Genomic DNA, 20743 nt, shown 5'->3' with positions numbered 1-20743 from the left:
ATAGTAATCAACCTCTTGAAGCTCCCCCAATGACTTTACCCATAAACTCCTACAAGACCATAAACACAGCTACCTATTTATCTATCCTTTTATATAATTACCTCTCTCTCTCTTGGTATATTGTACTGCCATAAGCAACCCCATACTAATCACAGAAAAAAGGTTGAGAACCACTGAGGGAGGCCCTTCACAGGCATTGCTCATGGATAGAAAAACTGAATCTATTAGTCTCATTAATAGCAAGGAACTTGAAAAGGAAAGTTGAAGTTGTTATATTCAGCTCAAAATGTGATAACAAATCTTGCTAGACTTGAGTTGGTCTTAGTGAATGAAAGATCTGAAAGTCTTGATTGTATTCCAAGTTGGATAATTACTGAAGTGACAGGATACACTACACGTCACAATGATCTGTCACTGGACTCTGGGCTGGCAGAAGGAAAACAGGAGGGTTGTTTAATATTTTTAATAAATTATTTTTCTTAATAACTTGCTTGTATTGAATGTCATAAATTCATATTATTAAAGTGCCTGAGCATTTTGACAGATAAGGATCTGTCTTCTATTGAATCCATTCAGGGGCAATTTGGGTCTGGGGCACCAAGACTAGGTTGCCTGAGGTTTAATAATTGATGACATCTCACCTCCAAACTGGAGGGTTCATAGATGGGCAGCCAGATCAGTTTTATCGCTTGGATGATGTGAATGCAGGCAAGTAGTGAGATAGCTAGTTCAAGCAGTGGCGTCAGTCCTGTGAAATCTGATCCCAGTCCCATACCGACTTTGGAACATTGTATTTCCACTTACTGAGCATTACTTCTTTGGAGATAGACCCTGTTAATATTACAATGAAGCTCCAACTGATAATATTCAGGATAATAAATGTGTGAAATGTTTGACATTTATACAAGAGCTTAATCTGGAAATTATTGCAAGCCAACATCACCAGGGAAGACCCATCTGTCATCCATTTCTTAACTGATCACAGTGGTGCGTCCTTTCCACAAGAACTGAAGGTTTTGAACTCGGCAAAACTGCATGTCATTTTCTCGAGCCATTGATTGTCTGACCTGGGTCTTGTCTGCCTGACTGCAGCACATTGGTATCTGGGAGGTGCTCTTCCTGTTCTGGATAGCAGCTGGAGATCACTGGTGAGCAGATGGCAGGAGTTCACTAACCGCTTTCACAGCAAAACATATTCTAAATGTTCACAGGTGAGTTGAGAGTATTAGGGTTCTAACAGCATAGTGCCCAGGGTCATAATGGCAGTAGATAAGGCCTCACACATTCACATCTGCTGTGCTGTTATGATCTGATCTTCCTCATTTAAGCTTAAAAATGGATCCCTAAATAAAAACAAATTTGCTTTATATGCAAGTTTTATGCTTGGAAAGCTTCAGGTGTAATGCAAGGCAGAAAAGAACGTTATCACAATATATCAAACATTCCATCATGCGTTCAGAAGGCAAATGCATCTCTGACATAACAGGTCAAGTTGTGAGCTGAAGAATTCATTCATTCATTTGCAAGAAACAAGAAAGAGCCAGATGCCAAGACCTTCCAAGAATTGTTAATAAAGCATGGGTTCTCACTGCTTAAAACTCAAATGCACTGCAGACCCTCAATGGAAAACTTCAAAAGATTACCAGCTGTGATGTTAGCAATCCAGTCACACACAGTATACCATGCCTGTAAGTGACTCAAACGCCTCACTACAGCATTCAATCAATTCTGAGCATTTGATGTTCAGTGTGTTTAGGTTGTCAACATTTATTGTGGCTCAACAAGAGGCTTTCGGTATTATGCTGGTTCTCAGGGTTACAAACACATTTGGCACATTCCCTCTTCCCTTATTTATCTGCGCTCTTACAACATATTCTCTCTTCCATATACCAATTAACATCCTTAGACTGCTTTTGCCATTACATTGCACCAAGGAGCAACTTGCAGCAATCTACCATAGATGTGGCAAAAAGCAGAAGTGGTGAAGGAAACCCACATGAATAGCCTCCAGAGATCAGGGTTGAAACTGGCCCCTGGACGAGTGAAGCACCACCCTAGCCTGAGAATGCTTCACAAGAGCTCTCTGAACACAAGTTCTTGAAATGCAACTACACACATCAGATTGCATCAGACTCCACTCGCTCTGGAGGCTGGAACCTTAGAACAACCAGAGATCAAAAATGGAGCTAAATGGTTTGGCTCCTTTTGATATGATGTTACAGTCTTTGTTGGAGCTCAGGATAAATTAGGAGGATCAACACGTTAACCACTGCATTACCCGATGCTGCTTATTGATTGAGCTAATAGTCCTTGACCATTCATGCAGAGATCATATTTTTCTTGTTCCCCACAGGGCACTGGTGCCTGTGCTTCCCATTGCCATCCAGTCCCATGCACCTTTGAAACACACTGGAAACCCAACCACCACACTTCTGAGTCCTGCTGGCTTTGATCCCTTTATTATTCCTTGATGAACTGGGGCCCGAAGTCCCTCTGATCTGTGAAAAGTCCTGGGTTTTACTGGTGAATTTTATGACATCATGAAACCCTTCTGACTACAAGCTGCCAGTCCAGCACTGCCCAAGATCTGAGCTTTATCGAAGCTTTCCAGTCCTTTAAATTTTGGCATTGGAAATTTGTTTGAAAAATCTAAGTAGTACTGTTTTTTTTTTAAAACCCAGCAGTACTACCAAAATCTTCAACTTTCAAATCATCTCAAAGCCGGTAGCTGGTTAAATCAATGACAAAAGACTGGGTCAGGGTGGGAATGGTGAAGCTCACATTTATCAGAACCCAACATTTTAGTGTGGTGCATAGTTACGTGTTTAATAGTGGAAGAGTTAAAATATTTTGAAGACCATGTAACTGCCAAAGGCATGACCATTGGGAGGTGCGCCCCAAAATACCAATTTCTCATGGCTGACTGGTTCCATTAATTTTCATTTTTGTCTTAGAGAATCTGAGCTTAAGCTGTAAGATATCACCCAAATCCTCAGTCAGCCTGTTATTTGCAGGTCTTGGCAGTTAAATAAATATGATACTGTAAAAGGAAGAAATGGCAAATCATTGCCTGTTAACACATTCCCACCAGGAAACATTCACCTCAGCAATGAAAGATCTAAATCTTCATAGAATGCACATCTGGTAGACTTGGCAACTTGCCCAAGATACTTTTTAAAAAAAACCACAAGGTGAATTTCAATAACTTGGTTAATGTACCTACAACTTCCCTGGCGATAAATTGGGGAGGGGTGGGGGGGGGAGAGAAGAGGCATAATCACAACTGCAAGCCTCAAGGAACAATATCATAATTTTCCTCCCTCATTTTTGTGCGCAAGGCAATTGCAGTCAATAGTTACGGATTGGTTGGAGGATCATCCTTCAAGTTGCCCAATTCTAATGTCCCATAATCTTAAAAATATATTTCTTGCAAAGTACAACTAAAAACCAATGGTTAATGTCATGGAATAATTCCACTGGCAAAACAATCCCTGCTTCCCAAGGCCAGGTAAAGATGATGCAATACTGGTGTGATGTTCAAAATCAGGCAGTGTTCCCCGTGGCCTCTAGATTGGTGAGGACATCAGAAAATGCAATGCTAACAGCTTCCAGAGATGTGCACATAATGAAAACCAGTGGGAAGGCAGATTGAATACAGGGGCTATCAAACTAGAGCTCAATGGTTAAGACACCACCAGTAGCTTTACCCACACTCTTTTCACAAGTCACTAATAAAACCAGTCATCAATACCAGTTGCTATCTGCAAGCTACCACTAAATGCAAAATTAGCCTTCACAGCAGAATAAGTGACCACACCCACACTATTGCATAGATTGATGGCATTGTTTTTTTCTTTGAACTCCCCCCCCCCCCCCATTCCAGTAACCCATAGCACAAAATATAGTCAGTCAGTGGATGCAATTTTTCTACGAACAACTGCTTTGTGCAAGATTAAAAAAATGGGTAAACACACTATTTAAAACCAAACAAGTTAGTCGTATGTTAACTGTTCTTTTATAACCTTAATACACAAAAGACATGTACCATTGGTTAACACAACTACTGAGCTAAATACTGTATCTAAAACTACAAGATCAAATTTCAAAGCTTCAAACTGAGCCTGCACAAAGTGTAAGATTGAGGTAAATACAGGCTTGTGTGAATCAGTTTCTAGAAAATTTAAATCACAGCTCAAGAAAACAACCATTTAACTAAAAAAAACAGTAAACAAACATTGCTCTCATTGAACATAGTTAACATTTAAATTGTAATCACCAATTAGTCATTTAGTCAAATAAAACAGTTCAAATCTTGGCAACAGCTTCCTTCACATACATTTGGGTGGTGGGAGGGGGAAGGAGAGGAACCTGCAAAACTGCAACAATCCAGACCAGACAAGGTAAAAATTGAACCATTTCGATTGGAATTTCATTAACATTTTTTTCCCCCAAATGAAAATGTGGCAAAAAGCAGAACAATTTTGTTTTTGTTTTCTTCCCTCCATTGAAGATAAACCATCTACTTTTACTCAACTGTTGGCACCTGGATAGGAACGGTCCAAAAGTGTTCCATTTCTACTTTCAGTATTTTTTGGTACTCTCATCCTGGTTAAAAGTAGAGAAATTTGTCCAGAATATACTTTTTAAAAAAATGTTTGTTGAACAATGATTATTCTAATAAAGGCAGATGATTTGTCAATGCGTCATTAGTACAAGCAGATGGAGGTGGAAAAAAAATGCCTGATATTTGTTAACAGAGTTTATTCACAAAGGCAAAATTATTTTTCCTTTTTCAGAGCTTTTTTTTTGTCCGTTTATATTGTGGTCAGCAGGAGTTCCCATTTTAGGGAACTTCATCCTATCATTTCCCAAGGTCCTGTCCACTGCACAAAATCCAGATTGGCAAACTCAAATTACTTCAGACTATCTTGCACAAGGACCTTGTGTATATTCATTTAGCATTGTTGAAATAACACTGAACTCAGTGGCACTTTGTTTTCAGTTGGCAAAATACAAACACTTAATCCAGAGTTGAGGTATTTCTGTCACACATAGCAAAACATTTAATATCCTACACCCGACTGTAAACAATGAACCCAAAAAAACTGAAGTACAAAACATGCTTTGAAGTATCTAATACTACAACACATCTAGTTCCAGTGTTTAGAAAATTTAAACGTTCAAACAATGAGGCAGTTCTAAGCACATTAAAGTTTATATCAACAAGGCAATGTTTAACTGCTGAAGAGTAATGGTGTACTTTCCCTTCTAGTTTCACATTATCTTCCCATGCCACTTTAGGACTGATAGCGTATTTCCAAATCATCTGTTCAGAAGTTGACTTCCTCCATGATCTCCATTACAACAGTGCGTTGACCAGTGAGGATAATGTTGCTGACAGTTCCGTAATCTACATGAAGAACATTCAGACCATTTACAGCAACAACAAATTGGCGAACCTAGAAAAGAAATGGAGATTAACAAATGATACCGTTTCCAAGTGGAATTCTTAAATAAAAAGACGGCATTATTTTCCCACTTGCAAATGAGAGTTGCTTCATTAAGGCAAACCTTCAATAACTATCTACATCTGTTCCAGATCATCAGGTACTATTTTATAATCGATGTAATCTTCAAGTGTGCATTTGACATTTGTGCTTTCAGATATCACAAATGCAAGTTGGACGATGAGAAATTTACTGGAAACTTTTAATCTATTCACTGGCAAAAATTAACATGACTTTAAATTCATGGATTGGCTGTTAAATGTTAGTGCTGGACATTGGAACTATTTATCAGTGTCTGCAAATATTCCAACATTAGATTAGAGTATCCCTGCCCCCAACTCAACCATAGTTGTCCTCCTCTTGCAACTTTGCCTTAAATTTCAGAAATATGTTTTTTTTAAAATATATAGCTGTTCAAGATATTTTTCTGCCCTCATCAGAAGTCCCCACTATCCCTGGAAGACTGCAAATTAATAGATTTTGATGAGACAGAATAGTGAACTTTCGACGTGGTCCAAATGAAGTGATATTTTTTTGTTTGATGGGAAATCATCAAGGATCCACACGACCCAGCACACGCTCTGTTCTTACTGCTACCATCAGAAAAGAAGTATTGTTGCCGTAAGACTCTTACCACTAGGTTCAGGAAAAGCTACCCCCCCTCCACCATTAGACTCCTTAACAAAATCAATCATCTTTCTTTTGCACTGAATTTTTTCCTGTTTTATAGTTTGTTTACATTTCTTTATTTACATGTATACATTGAGTAGTTATTTTTTGCACGACCAATAAGTGGTAATTCTGTCTCATCTGCAGAATACTCAGGGTTGTATAGGATGTCATGTATATACTCTGACAATAAATTGGAAATTGAATCATTTTCCATTTTGGAGGTTTGTTATGAATCTTTTACAGTAAAATTGTCAGAGGATAATGCAAGGCAATTTTGTTGTACACTTTATTGAAGCTAAACAACCCACTGCCTCACATCCCCTTCACGTTCCTCCCCTCACCCCCACCCACACTTCACAGAAATTTGCATAGCCATTTGCCGTACATTTTATTCTTCAATTAAATGCATGATTTTCTGGTGCTTGGGGTCTTGTTAAGTGGAAGTTAGAGAAACAACTCGAAGATACTTGTGTAAAAGTAATCCAAATCCTTGTAATAAAAAGATATTAAGTAAACAATTATTCACACATTCAATAAAACAAGTGTCAGGTACAAAACTAGGAAGGAGACCTGAAGACCATATAGGGTTGAAAATAAGAGGCTACATTTCTCTTTCTTTAAAAAAATATTTGTAGCAAAATTTGATTACTTCCAGTAGTGTTTGAGTGGTTCTCTCACATTATGTCCTGTTTAAGTTTAGAAAAAAATTAAATGTCATGTATTTGATTCATTGGTGAAATTTGAAGATACATGGCAACCTTTTGTCTTATTTTCATTTGATGTAAATATTTTTAATGTGATTAGATGCATTTACTTTTCTACATTAGATACAGTCTTACCTTTGTTTTATTTTTGATTCACAGTATGAATCAAAAGCTACAAAATATGTAACCCTTAGGATAAGCTGCTCAGATGATTTTTTGGTTAGTTTTCTCTTTTTTTAAAAAAAGAGTGGGTTGGGTGGGGTTTTTAATTTTTTTATATTTTTACGTCTTTTCTGTGTTCATCCAGTGCAGTGGAAAGGGGACCAAGTTGATTCTTTTTGAAGTTTTATATTATATAAATAAAACACATGTGAAACTGTTTTTTCGTCATTGTACTGTATTTATTATAAAAAAAAAATCAAAGATTGAAAAATAAAACTCAATTAAGTCCAAATTGTGCAGGAGAACAGCAACTTGGAGATTCTTATCACCTCAATGCTTGGAATGTACAACAAATGTTAAGATTTACCCTGTAATCCAGATGCTGCATGACTGAATGATGTTTTGGGGGGCCCCCTCTCAGCACAAAGCATGATTGAATCATACATAGTCGGTGATAAATCTATAAAATTTATCGATAAATCTATAAGAGTCCCTGCTAGAAGTTCTGATATAAAACTTAAAAGTACAGATAAAAATTAACAGAACTCATTTTTGGGTAAAAGGGTAGCAGCATGAGGGGAAAAATGGCCAGAACAAATCAGCTGATTATAAGTATTCCAATTCCCATTTGTGATAAATGGTTAATGCCATTAAACCAAAAACCGGCAGCTTCCAAGGATAACAAAGAGAAGACAACTGGAAATGAAAGGGAGCATTATAAATGAGAATCCAGATTACTGTGTTGAAATGAGCACAAAGCCTCAGGCAGCATCCAACGGCACCGAGCATCTGGTACTTGGTCAGGACCCAGAGTGACCTATTGTGCTACTGTGACAAATCTAGCATCTCTTGCTGGTAGAAATCTTGTTCTGAATATACAAGATAATTTAATAAGTTTTAATTTTGTACACAAAAAAAAACAAGGCATCTTTCAAAATGAGTACAAAGTAAGTTGCTCCTGGTTATACAACACAATTTCCAATCATTTACTTATTGAGATGCTGAATTCCAAATACCCTAAAGAGAGAAAAATCAATGCTGTCTCAACACCCATCCTTGATTCCTGGTTCTATTTATTCCAGATACCATCTGGTCCCTTGTCTGACTGGCAATTGTTCAATACAAGCATCAACAGCAATTAGAGACAATAGCAGATTGTAAAAAATTTCTGCAATAGTACTGGGTCACTCCCAATTGTCTCATTCCCAGAAAGCACCCAAGTTCCACAAGATCTAAACTGTAATATTTGCAGCAAGTGTCAGACTTTGACGTACAAAACAGGCTTAACAGAAGGAATATAGAATCTGTTCCATAATGTGAATTTTATGCAAGCCAAAGATGAAGAGAGCTCTATGTGTATTTACAATCTTATATCAATGTTTCTACCTTGTTATCACATTTTTATACTGCAGGAATGTATTCTGCAATGAATTAATGGAGATAGGATGCTGGTGGTGACAGAAGAATCCTAGCTCCTCAGGATTGTGTATGATTGGTGTGACCCGTTGATCATCTGAAAGGTGCTCGCTTTTCAATCTTCATTATCAACTTCCCCAAGGAAGACCACACCACACAGCAGCCACTCATTTCCACTGACTAGTAAATCTGGAGGCTTTTAGTTCCAATGGCTTTCCCAAAGTCCTTCACTGTGAACCTTCCCGCAGTTCAAGCTAGAGTCTCTGCAGTGACCTTTTGAGCCTCCTACTCCAATCAATAAATCCTCATTCATCAGCTTTTGAAAGAAAGACTGCACCACGCATTGACATCAACTTTCACCTCAAATTTGAATGATGAGTTGGAGCAACAACTTTCCTCAAGACTTGACCAAACACTCTTGCAGAAGCTGGAGATGAGCTTAATTCCAAATCCAATTCAGTTCATCTCCTGTGCTCGTGATCATCTAAAATTCCTTCAGTGTCTTTCTTCAAATTCGTCTCCCCCTCCCTTCCATGATTCAAGAAAGGTTTCTTTCCCACTACCATGAATTTAGAATGGCTCTCAGAGCCTCAGGCAGGATCCAACATCACCGAGCATCTGGTACTTGGTCAGGACCCAGACAGCCAAAAGATGATGCCCTTGCTTTTTTATAAACTATTTTTTCTCTATTCCCTACACTGTTTTTGCTTAAAGGTAGAAGGCAACTGCCTCACCAACCCACATGACCACAAATTACTCCCACTAACATATACACATCCACAAAATCATGCAAATTGATTTTTATTTACGTCAAGTTGAAATTGTACAAGTGACAGGCTTTCTGAGGAATATTGGAACCCTTCAAATATCTCATTAATCATTCAATTAAACTTGAACACTTTGAAGGGTTAGGTCAAAGTATTTATCTGTAGATAGGCTGAAAAATGGTCATCTGTATTTTGGTTGCATGAAAGCATTCTCTTGAGAGTACTTGCATGCAGCAAAAAACAGATTATTATTCTCAGGGTGCCACACAACATACAAATGCTCAATTCAGGTTTATCTTGGTCTGCTGAAAATTCCTTCCTGCTTTCTTCAATTTCATGAAAATACTGAAGGTGGTAATTGATACAAGATACAATGAAGCTCCACATGAGCCAAAGTTTACAGACAGTGAGAAATGGAAAGTTACCTACCTCAAATAGTCAATAAAAAATACTGTGCCCAAGGTTTAGCAACATTTTGGGGCTATTATGGGAAGCAGCCTCATGTTAGGGTCAAAGTGTGGCTTTTGATATCAAACAGATGCAAAAGGTTCCAATGAAAATTCATGACCAAGGCCAAGAATGAAACTAAGTAAGTAACTAGGGGACAAAGTTTGTGGCTAAAGCAAAGAATCCCAAACTACAATGCCACGCTCATCCACAATCACAACTGTGCAAGCTGCCCAAAGGTGCCGAGGTACAGGTAATGGAGGTATCCCCCGCATGCCTGCAGCATAGTTTCTTCTTCGTAGTAGAGGTTGTGGATCTGCCAGGTCCCACATGCCTGTAGCATAGTTTCTTCTTCGTGGTAGAGGTTGTGAATCTGCCAGGTACTGTTGGAAAAGCACTGATGACTTTCTTCATTGCATTTTGTGGGTGTTGCACACTGCAGCCATCATACACAGGTGGGAGAGGAAGGAATGTTTAGGGGAGTGAATTGAATGCCAATTTATTCACTGACTCTGCCCAGGATAATGTTAGGTCTTTGAGAATTTTTGGAACTGCACTTGGCTTTAGAGAGTGATTACTTATTTAATGAATATTCAGCTGCTGACCTCCTCTTGCAGCTGTAAGTACTCAGAACTGCATCTGTTAAGCTTCTCGTCAGTGGCTCATAGGATGCCAATAGCCAAGGATTCAATGGAGATTTTCCAGGTACTATCTCATCAGTGATCTAGCATTTCAGCAAGCAATTGCAACTCTTGCACTCTTATTGTTGTCGCAACAAAAAAGCTAACGTTTGCTGTAGTACATATTAATTTTTTTAAAGTAATGTCTAAAAGGATGTGGAAATCCCTCTAAACATGAGGTTTGGTTTCTCACCACTTTCAAAAACTGTTCTCTGAATTTTTCTTGCACTTGACTTCATCTGCTGTATCTTGGCACATTACCCCAAAGCTTTTTTTGCATCTTCCATACAACTGATTGCAGTGGATTAGACGCCAAGGAAGGATATCTTACTCCAATTAAACAGAACCACTGTGAGATTACATCTAGAATGTTGTGTACAGGCCTGGCCTCCTCAAAAAGGAGGATCCATGAGTGACAAAGATAAGATTCACTAGACCGATTCCAGGATGGGATCTTGAGCGCCTTTCACATTTGCCAGTGATCCCAGGAATCGAACGCCAATCAGCCTTTAAAGTAGCAAGTGTGAAAGCAAAATCTGCTCAATAGTGGCGTCAGATGACGTCATCTCACACTGGGTATTGCCGGCCTCGACCCCAGTACAATCCCAGTGAATCTGCAGACGCTGGCATTGAGATCAGGCAAGAGTGAAACAGGCAATTGCACTGCAGGCACTTCCAATTAAAGGTATAACAGACCAAACACCGGAGATAGACCCTTGCAAGTGTGAAATCCTTCAGTATCCCAGTTAGGAGTGGTCTAGTGTGAAAGGCCAAACCCCCATTCCTATCCCGGGACACTGATTTACTGGGATGCAAATGTGAAAGGGGCTTTGGTCACCAAGTACATTCAAAGCTGGGACTGCTAGATTTTTAAATATTAAAGGAATCAAAGGATGTGACCATCATTTCTCCAGTTTTTTTTTGTGAATCAATTTTTAAATTTTCATTTCCTCCCTCTCTCTCATTTTGGGTTGCTCTTCATTATTTCCCAGAGCTTTTTGTCTTAACTTCCATGAAAGCAGAAAAAATATTTATTTAAGTTCACTGCCACTTCCTTACAACACCCTCCCCCCCATCCCTGATGATTTTTCTTGTCTTGCTCTGCGCGACACAAGTTTTTTTTTTTAAATTTGAAACGCAAGACATACAGACCCTTCCGACCCATGAGCCTTTGCCGTCCAAATATCAAAATTAACCTACAACATCTGTACGTTTTAAAAGGTCAGGGTTTTGTCATTCAATAGAAGCTTGTGTACTGCTCATGTTTCTTACTACTTGTATTCCACTTCCCCTTTCTTTATTAATGCCTTTGCGGTCTTATACTAAAGTCTGAACCTTTCCTCATCCTTTGGCTAATTGCTCTTGGCAACATTGCTAACTATAAAGCTGTACACTGATCATTTAGGTGCAGATATGTTATGAGAAACCCACATCATCCTCTGAGAAAGACATCTGCCATTCATTGCTCAGTGTTGTGTAGCACACAGCAACTCTCCAGCAACGCGAGGTATTAGAGCTGTTATGTCTCCCACTTATTTTAGATTTTACTGCACTATTTACTTACAAATTTTTAAGCACTTTTAATTAATTCCTCTGTGTAATATTCTTGGGTCTTTTTGCAGAGTGACAGGTGCCTACTAATGGTACACTGCAGGGATCAATGCTTGTGCTCAAGTCATTCACAACATAGATCAATAATTTTGATGGGGAACCAAATACTTTTGCCAATGAAACAAAACTAGGTGAGACCAAGTTCTCAGAAAGGGCGAGGGGGGTTGTGGAAGGTATTTACATGATTAGGCAGATACATTTTTGAAAGATCAGTAAATTTAGGGCTATGCGGAACTGGCACAAAAGAGGAGTGGAGGCTTGAAACAGATCAGTTATAATCATACTGATTGGTGAGTCAGCTTGAGGGATCTTACTTCTGTTTCCTTGTGAGAAGACAAGTGGCTTTAAGGTCATTTAAACAAGTTGAGCAAATGGGAAAACATACGACAGCTGCAGTGCAAGGATTAAATTGAAGTTATCCACTTTGGAAAGAAAGTAAGAAAGGCAAGAGAATATAAGTAGTAATAGATTGAGAAATATTGACATACAAAGGGATCGGAGTAACCTTGCAAGTTTCTGACCACACACACAATGTTGAGAGTTGATTGTTATTTGCACACTTACAAATGCACCAAAATTCTTATCCGCTGACAGGTACGCAAGATCCACCAACAATAACAAATTAAATTACAAAATGCCATGAGACAGAAAAGATAAATAAATATAAAAGGATGATATTTGCTGTGTTCCTATCAAAGAGAACGTAGCAAATAATCAACTGCTTTATTACTGCAAAGGTGGCTCAACCAAGCATGGAAAGATTGGTTGTATTTTCTAATTTAAAACGACAAGGTCACATCTGAGAGACAGATGGAAGATCACCATCATTGTGTTAAATGGCAGGAGACTCAACAGGGGATCTGCTTAATCCTGTTCCATTTTTCTACATAAGAAACCCAAACTCAGATTGCTTATCTGAATATCTATGTCAATCCCCAAGATCTTGAAAATTACCAATAAGTAAATTGGGGTGATTGAAAAAGGTTGAAGTAGTTCTGGGTAATTGCTGTGTTGACGATCTGCAGCAAGCTCTGCACGCCTTTCAAAACTGTCCCTTAAATTTGTAAGTATGGATTCTTGTATCATCCTTTTTCAGGATGAAGTATAAACTGTAAAATCAAAATAAAAACCATTGTTCAAACCTGGAACTCTCAGAGACTCTCAATGCTTGGCCATCTGCACTTGGGAATGAGCCAGGAAAAATAAAAATTACCTTCATTCCAGCTGCAGCAGCTGGACCACTGGGATCCACTGCCTGAATATGGCATGGTTTATTTCCACGTACAACAAATCCCCAGCCAACTGCATCGCCCACAATCTGGAAAGACAGCCAAGATTTGGGGAAAAAAAACACAAACATTCTTCACCAAAAGCTGCAATTAAAAGAAAAAGTTCCCTGCTGCTCAAACTAGTTTTTGTACTTTTCAAAGTTCAAAATGTACACAGTCACCACTTCTTATAATCAAAAGAAAAATGTTTGAGGAAGATCCTTGATGTTTTCAAAGTTGAAAAATATGAAATTTTGTCTTTTATTTCACTTTCATTATAAACTTAACATTTATTCAAGTGTAATAAAGTCAAAAGCTTCAATTAAGAGAGTTGTGAAGACAGCTCTGATCATCATGCAAAGCAAATTGAACGCCATCTCTACCTCCCACTGATTTGGGAAAGCTGCCAGAATATTAAAGGACTCCTCCCGTCCGGTCATACACTCTTATCTGCTGTTCTCTTGGGCAGAAGATAGACAACTTTGAAAATACAAACCTCCAAATTCAAGGACAGCTCCTTGCCTGCTATTTTCAGTCTCTTGAATGGACCTTTCACTGGCAAAACATTATGCCTCTTGCATTATTTCACCATCTTCATACCCTGCCCTTGATCTTAGGAACACTGTATAACGACACTTTGTTCCATATTGCACTAACTGTAGCACTATGTATAGATTGACTTGCCTGGAGAGCCCACACAATAGTTTTTCACTGTATTTCTGTGCACAATAATTAAAAATTATTGTTGAATTAAAGTACTTATTGTACAAAGTTAAGCATTGCATTGTACACAATTTATGTAATCAGACTTACTGTAAGTGTCTTCTTCATGTATGGGGCTCCAGGGGCGAGAAGTTCCTCAATAGTAACTGGCCTCTTCAATACTGAAGAAATGTTCAAAGTCAGCAAATTTTAATTCAACTTCTAGTACAGTGAATATGTTATAAAATCAGAACAATTTAGTGGCAAGTACAAATGGATCAGGTAAGCAGCATCTTGCAGAGCCTGGACCACTGAAGAGACACAACAGTTGCCACCCACAGGCTGGGTGATTATAATCTCAGTGGCAAGGCGAGCAGCCAAGTTTGCCAGCAGGCAAGAGGATGGAGATTTAGCATTCGTGCAACCAACAGGGAGGAGGGAAGTCTGGCAGAAAATTGGAAAGCCTGCGTCCTGTTACGAATCAGTGTGATTGACAGGCAGATCTACAAAAACAAAGCCAGGAAATTCTGGTCAGCAGGTCAGACAGCATCTATGGAAAGAAATCGCTGATATTCCAGGTCAACTCTTCATCAGAACTGTTCACTCTGATCCATTAACTCAATTTTTCTTTCTGTAGATTCTGGCTCACTTGCTGAATTTTCCAATACTTTATTTTAATTCAACGCTTCCAGCATCTGCAGGGTTTTAAAATCTTATTGAATATTAGATGGTATTTAGATCTTACGATAACGTTCACTACATTTCAGCTTTTTACTGGAGCAAAACACTATATTCTTATGATATCAAATTTGTTGTTTCTTTCCAATAGCTCAGTGGTTAGAGCATTGGTCTAACCAGGGATCACGAGTTCATTCCTTGCTGGAGCCTCATTTCTGTGAGGGACGCTGGACAAAGAGGTGACTCTCTGTCTTCCTCATGGTAGACAAAAGTTAAAGAATTTCATGTTGTTACATTCTAAGTGAAGTGTCACATGACAATAATGGAACCAAAAGTGTGGATAAATTGATGCAGGATAAAATTTCAGACTGAAGCAAGTGTTTTAAAATTAATTTTTCCAATTAAAAGTTAAATTTAACAAATACATCTGCTTCTTTTGGATTAGTAAGACAAGACATGCTCCAATTCAAAGCTTCTTGCCTTCCCCCAAGAACAGCCTCCCAGCTTCCACTTTTAAAAAAAAATGACATCCTTTTGGGGCCAGTACCAATTGCTTTCATCATGGCATCTATCAAGGATTTTCACATCTCCCCCCCACTACCCCCCCCACACACACACACACACCATCCCAAAACAGGGGGAAATGCCATATTTTGACATGCAAACTGAACTGTGATGCAAGCTAGTTAATGCACTCAATGCAAGAAGGGCTAAAAACGATTTAACATTTATCATTTGAGGTCAGGAATTTTACTGAATAGTTATTTCTTTCAATAAATAAAAACTAAATTTGCCATCCATTCTACCCATGTCATGGAATGGTATTAATTTTTTTTTTAAAAAACAGCCTCTGTGTGACATTCCTAAAAATATCTCAGCTGACAACCTGCTCCATATGAAGCCGCATGGTAGTATTAGAGGTGCCACCTTTTGAATGGGGCATTAAACCAAGCTCATGCCTTGCTTCTGAAGAATGCAAAGAGATCCTTTGACATTACACGAGCAGCAAGTTATCATTTATCCCTCAACATGCCACATCAAAATGCCTTCGATCTTCATCACTGCTGCTTGAGGGAGCTTGATGTGTGAAAGTAGTGTTTGCGTTTTCTATAATTCAGCAGCAAATGCTTTAATTAACTACAAAGCACTCCAGACTTTTCTGATAGGTGCAAAGGCATCAAATACAAATCCTTCATTCCTTCCCACCCCCCCACCACCAATTTACAGCATCCCGAGGAACTTTATTTGGTTGTATATGGACGTGTGCCCTTACCTGACTTTGGATTAGACAAGACAGGAGGGCTGCTGTTCAGGGTGGGGCTACTGCTGTAGTAGCCACTGCTGCCGCAACTGCTGCTCAAGCTACATCGACGCATGGCCGAAATGATTTTGATCTCCTTTGTTGGGCTCACTACGTGAAAAGACCAAACGTCGATTCAAATCAGTGAAGCAAGGTTGGGTGAAAAATAAATTCAAGCTATAATGATTACTTTTACACGTCTAAATGATATTAGGGGCAAGGTTGTTTCCACAATAGGGGAGCCAAGGACAAGAAAACACAACTTCAGGATTAAAGGGCATCAATGTGAAACAGATGCCGAAGAAATTCTTTCGTCAGAGGCCGAGTCTATGGAACTTGTTGACACAGGTGGGCTGTGGAAGTGAGGTTGCTGGGCAGAGATTGACAAGTATTTGATTAGCTGGGGCATCAAGAGTTATGGGGAGTAAGGCCAAGTGGGAGGATGGATCATCTCATGATAGAATGGCGATGGGCCTACTTCTGCTCTTGCATCTTGTGAACAGAATAACCCCCTTGGTAAAACTTCATTTGTTAACTTCCTCTTTGCTGTGTTGCAAAGCCGCAGAAATAAAGCTTAAACTTATCAAAGTTCATATTCCACCCATACCAAGTGCGTGGATCTTGGTCTGTGTAATCTCGGGACACATCCATTAGCAATCTGTACAGAACAAGGGGATTCATTTGTCCAGTTAGCCCATCTAGAATTTAAATGGAATCATTCTCTGGCTGAGAGTGACTGGATTATTCCCAACTCCAGTGATCCTGTTTCTGTTTAATTTCAGAAAACATTATTAAATGTATTTTTTTTTTTTAAAGATACAGAAAATGATTAAAATACATTTAGAATAAAACATAGAACAACCAAAAGAATCCAATAAACAAATACAAAATGTATTTCCACAGCTGAAATTCACTGGATTTCTGATGCCTTAAATACAAACATTCAGTCCATGACCCACAGCAAAAGCTACTGCTTTGTAACTAACAAAACTCCATTCACTTCCGTTGGTGAATGGAGTTTTAGAATGGAAGCCTTGCATCTGCTTGTTTTCAGAAAGCTGACAATGGACTGTTTTATTATCTGGAGAAATTCCTGTAGGACACTGCCTTAACAGAACAGCCCTTCTGCTGCAGATGTATAAGCATTTCTCAGAGATGCAAGTTTAAAGCAAAGTTGCTCTGGGACGAATGTAAAGTTAAATCTTGGAAAAAAAGAAAAATGGGAGAAAATGAACAACAAATTATTGAGCGGTATCTTCCAATTTAAGAATAAAGATCTCCTTCAGTCAAATTATTTATAACGAGGAACAAAATAAGCAATTGGAATTCAAGGATTACTGCTGAAATTTTTTTTTTGTTAATAGTGAAAATTATCCAGAACTGGATTCTCCGAAATCCTCATTTATCCAAAAAAATTAAAATAATTCAGATAAATTATATCTGAAACAATCAGAGATCCTCATTCATCTGAAATGTTTTTGGAGGCAAACAGACCTCACAGGTTGGAAAAAAAAATTCACCTGACATGAAATTAGAACGATGATTGTCCCAGTTTCAGGCAATTCCCTCCCCTCTCTCTTTCCATTTCTTCTTTACATTCCTCTATTGTCTTTTCTCTCCAACTCTCCCTCTCAAACTGTGTGCCGCCGTCTCCCAGCCACAAGTAGTCAGAAGAATCCTTTGTCCTGGTGTCATCAAGGAGAGCAGCCTCCCGAGCAGCAGCAGGTCCTCTGCTCCCAGCAGCAATGGGGCCTCAGTGGGGAGGTATTGGTGATCAGCGGCAGCTAGCATTTTTTTGTGAAAATTAATGCTTAAAAAGCCTTTTCTTGTTGTTTAAACACTGCTGTGATTGATTTGCTTTTGCTCTGGGCTGTTAATAGCCAGTTATCCAGAAAAAAGTTTATCCGACATAGACCCGGTCCTGACCATTTTGGAGAATTGGAGTTGTATTTTTGTAAAGAGAAACTTCAGCTAGACATTGCTAGAGGGCAGAAAAACAAGGAGTGGTTTCAAACCAGAGGGAATGAATGTACAAGCTATTCCATGCTGAGACTAGCTTTGAAAAGAATGGGTGTAAAATGATTAGTGAAGTAAACAGGGTCAAAGAGGTCAAACAGGAATTGTCAACATTGAATTGACGAATGACAGAACAAACCATTCTTACCCGAGAGGAAGCTGGAGCTGGTGTTGTCAGAATTCTGCTTGCGCAAACAAAATGGGCTTTCGTGGCTATCAGGAACCAAGGGCACATTTTCATTTAGCAGCTCCACCAGACGTCGTCTTCGGCGAAAATTCATACGGAACTGGTACAAGTTGTCACCATCCACGAAGTGTTCCTTTTTGGCCACTGTGTGCGATTGGAGGAGCATGGCATGATTGGAGATAGGTCTAATTACAATGCAGTAACATTGGCTGCTTGTTCGAGAAACAACAGAAACAGAACCTGAATTGGATAGCCAATGCTGAGCAAAATAGTTAAATTTTATTTGTTTTTTTCTCCATTTCAATAAAATCTACTTTCATTATTTGTTTCCACTAAACCTCAGTTCTAGAAATGTGATGGTAGAATTTGGACTCCAAATGAATTCACACCACCTTTCTGTTATTTCTAGTGGTCCCATTCATGTTTTATTTGGAAATCAATTACTTTTTACATTTCTGCCTAATGTTGAAAAATCCTGTCCCAAGAGGAGGGTTATTAAAAATGAAATCTAAAACCTGACAATCCTGTATCTTTTGCCATCAACACCATACTCCATGACTGATTCCATTACTCATCCTTGGCAAACATTCAACAATGACACACAATGTAATGGAGGATTAAAACTATGTACCCAGATGCTTTTTGCTTATGTGGAACTGACGACACTGGGTCCACACGCAGGTCACCTTACTTTCAGAACTAGCAGATGTAATTAAACTCAGCCATGGGGACTTATCTGAAGATACACTTTGAAATGAAATTCCACTGTGAGGCCCAGGGAAAGCAGTTGTCAAATGCAACACTCTGAAATTGACGAATTGGTCACAACCTGTCTTGCTCGAGAAGTTTTAATAAGTCTTCGTATCTACGAGATAAACCAGGAAATCATAACATCCTGGTTCCATATAATTAATCTACTAAATTGTAGAATGTAATGTTCAGTTTTGATTTTGACTGACAAATATTAGAAGGAGTAGGCACATGATTAATTGTTTTTGGGGTATATAAGCCTGTGGTCCTACTGCTGAAGTTTAGACTCTCCGAGGGGTGGGAACACCCCTTGTCAAGAAGGAAGAACAGCCAGAGTCCGAGCAACGTCCCGGTCGAGGGAGGTGGAGAAGCTGCTACCAGCGCCCTGACAACCTACTACAAGTGTGCAGTCGTTGCCTCGCTTCGGCAGTTGGGACCAGTCCAAGCGTTGATAAGTATAGTTGGGAAGGGCTTGCATATTGTAATGTGAAATCAGCTTTTGAATTAGTAATAAACATTTGTATAAACTGAACTGCTCTCGGTGTGTGTGTCTATTTTCTTTCGGTAGCTCAAACACTGTGACCAATCTAAAATGAACAAAATGAGAGGTATAAGTTTACCCAAGACAATTGGCGCTGCGAGCAGGGTTGGTCTCAAGATGTTTCGCCGAAAGAAAGAGGTGAGCCCTGAGCAGTTCTTGATTCCTGGATGGACTTTCAAAGACGATGGGTTTGGCATGTTGGCCAATACCCTGTCTTTGTTGGGACCATCCATTAGTTGGGATGAGAAGTTAGACCCATCAAGTGCACCTCTGGGAGAGCGGGCTGCTACTCTCCTTCGAGAAAGTAAATTTCCTGATAAAAAGGGAACGCTGACGAATAGTTTTTGGTTGCTGGCCACAGCATTACGCCACTCCGTTCAGCGTGAAGCAGAATTAATTCAAAGAGAAGTAGAATCTCAGTGCAAAAGAAAGCAATTAGAGGAGGAGCTAGAAGTCCTGCGACAATGCTGTTCCATGATGAACGAGATTGTTCGCACCAGTCAGGACAGAGCCAAAGAATGGGAAGATAAGCATGTCCAAATGATTTGCCATAATATTAAACTCCGGCAGCAGCTCTGCGCAGATAAGGAAAGGCATGGAGTAGAACCCGATCCATATCGTATTCATGCCATGATAAGGAATGGTGACGATCCTGATGTAATTGAGGATTGGGATGGGAATATTTGGAATGAGAATGGTAATAATGCAGATTCTCCTCAGCATGTGTCTAACATACTACCCTCTCCATCTGCTGTTCACGCCCACCCTATAAGGCAGCAGATTTCCCAAACAGACAGAAGGGGGGATGATGTAAGGGTAGAGATGGAAGGGATAGATACCCCGGTTTCCCATGTGGACCCAGGGGAAAATACCCAAACCCCTGCTTATGCTCTATGGCCTACTCCCTCTGTTGGATGGCCTCGACCTCCTCCCCTAGACTGGGTGGAGGGCCCTGTGGGCCAAAGTGGGAACAGGGGTCGGAAACAGTCAATGATACGTGACTTCTCTGTAAAAGAGCTGGCTGCCATTGGAGATCGATTTAGGCAAAAGGCAGGAGAAACTCTGGCAGCCTGGCTCCTGCGTGTCTGGGAACAAGGAGGGGGTAATGTATTTTTAACCCCTGAGGAATTGTTGGGATTAGGAACATTGACTACTGATATCCGGGTCACTGCTGAGCTGCGGGGTAGAGGGAGAGAGATGGATTACTTACTTACTACTCTAGGGGATGCCCTGCTACGAGTATACCCATCACCAATAGATTGGGATTTACATTTGCAAAACAATTGGAGAACCCCAGAGGAGGGTATAGCATTAATTCGTCAACAGGCCCTGGCC

At 39.4% G+C, this 20743-nt stretch overlaps 1 protein-coding gene across 6 annotated transcripts in view; it reads right to left on the bottom strand.

Annotated features, from left to right (window-relative positions):
- Window positions 1-5039: 5039 nt before the first annotated feature.
- deptor (DEP domain containing MTOR-interacting protein) overlaps window positions 5040-20743 on the bottom strand; it is a 78875-nt gene continuing 63171 nt past the window's right edge. For 4 of the 6 annotated variants that reach the window (XM_069920597.1, XM_069920600.1, XM_069920599.1 and 1 more), the window contains 5 exons: window positions 18079-18261; window positions 15888-16025; window positions 14048-14118; window positions 13180-13284; window positions 5040-5459 (listed from right to left, as the gene is read on the bottom strand). In XM_069920597.1, coding sequence (XP_069776698.1) covers window positions 5331-5459; window positions 13180-13284; window positions 14048-14118; window positions 15888-16025; window positions 18079-18261 — 626 coding nt within the window. In that variant the 3' untranslated portion in view covers window positions 5040-5330. Of the gene's footprint in view, window positions 5460-6564; window positions 6669-13179; window positions 13285-14047; window positions 14119-15887; window positions 16026-18078; window positions 18262-20743 lie in introns of all 6 variants that reach the window. The other 2 variants (XR_011352082.1, XM_069920598.1) reach the window with 2 other exon arrangements.

Source organism: Narcine bancroftii, chromosome 2 (genome assembly GCF_036971445.1).
Source record: "Narcine bancroftii isolate sNarBan1 chromosome 2, sNarBan1.hap1, whole genome shotgun sequence".
NCBI classification, from domain to species: domain Eukaryota; kingdom Metazoa; phylum Chordata; class Chondrichthyes; order Torpediniformes; family Narcinidae; genus Narcine; species Narcine bancroftii.
The sequence above is the reverse complement of the archived record's forward strand: the minus strand, read 5'-3'. Positions and strand labels throughout refer to the sequence as shown.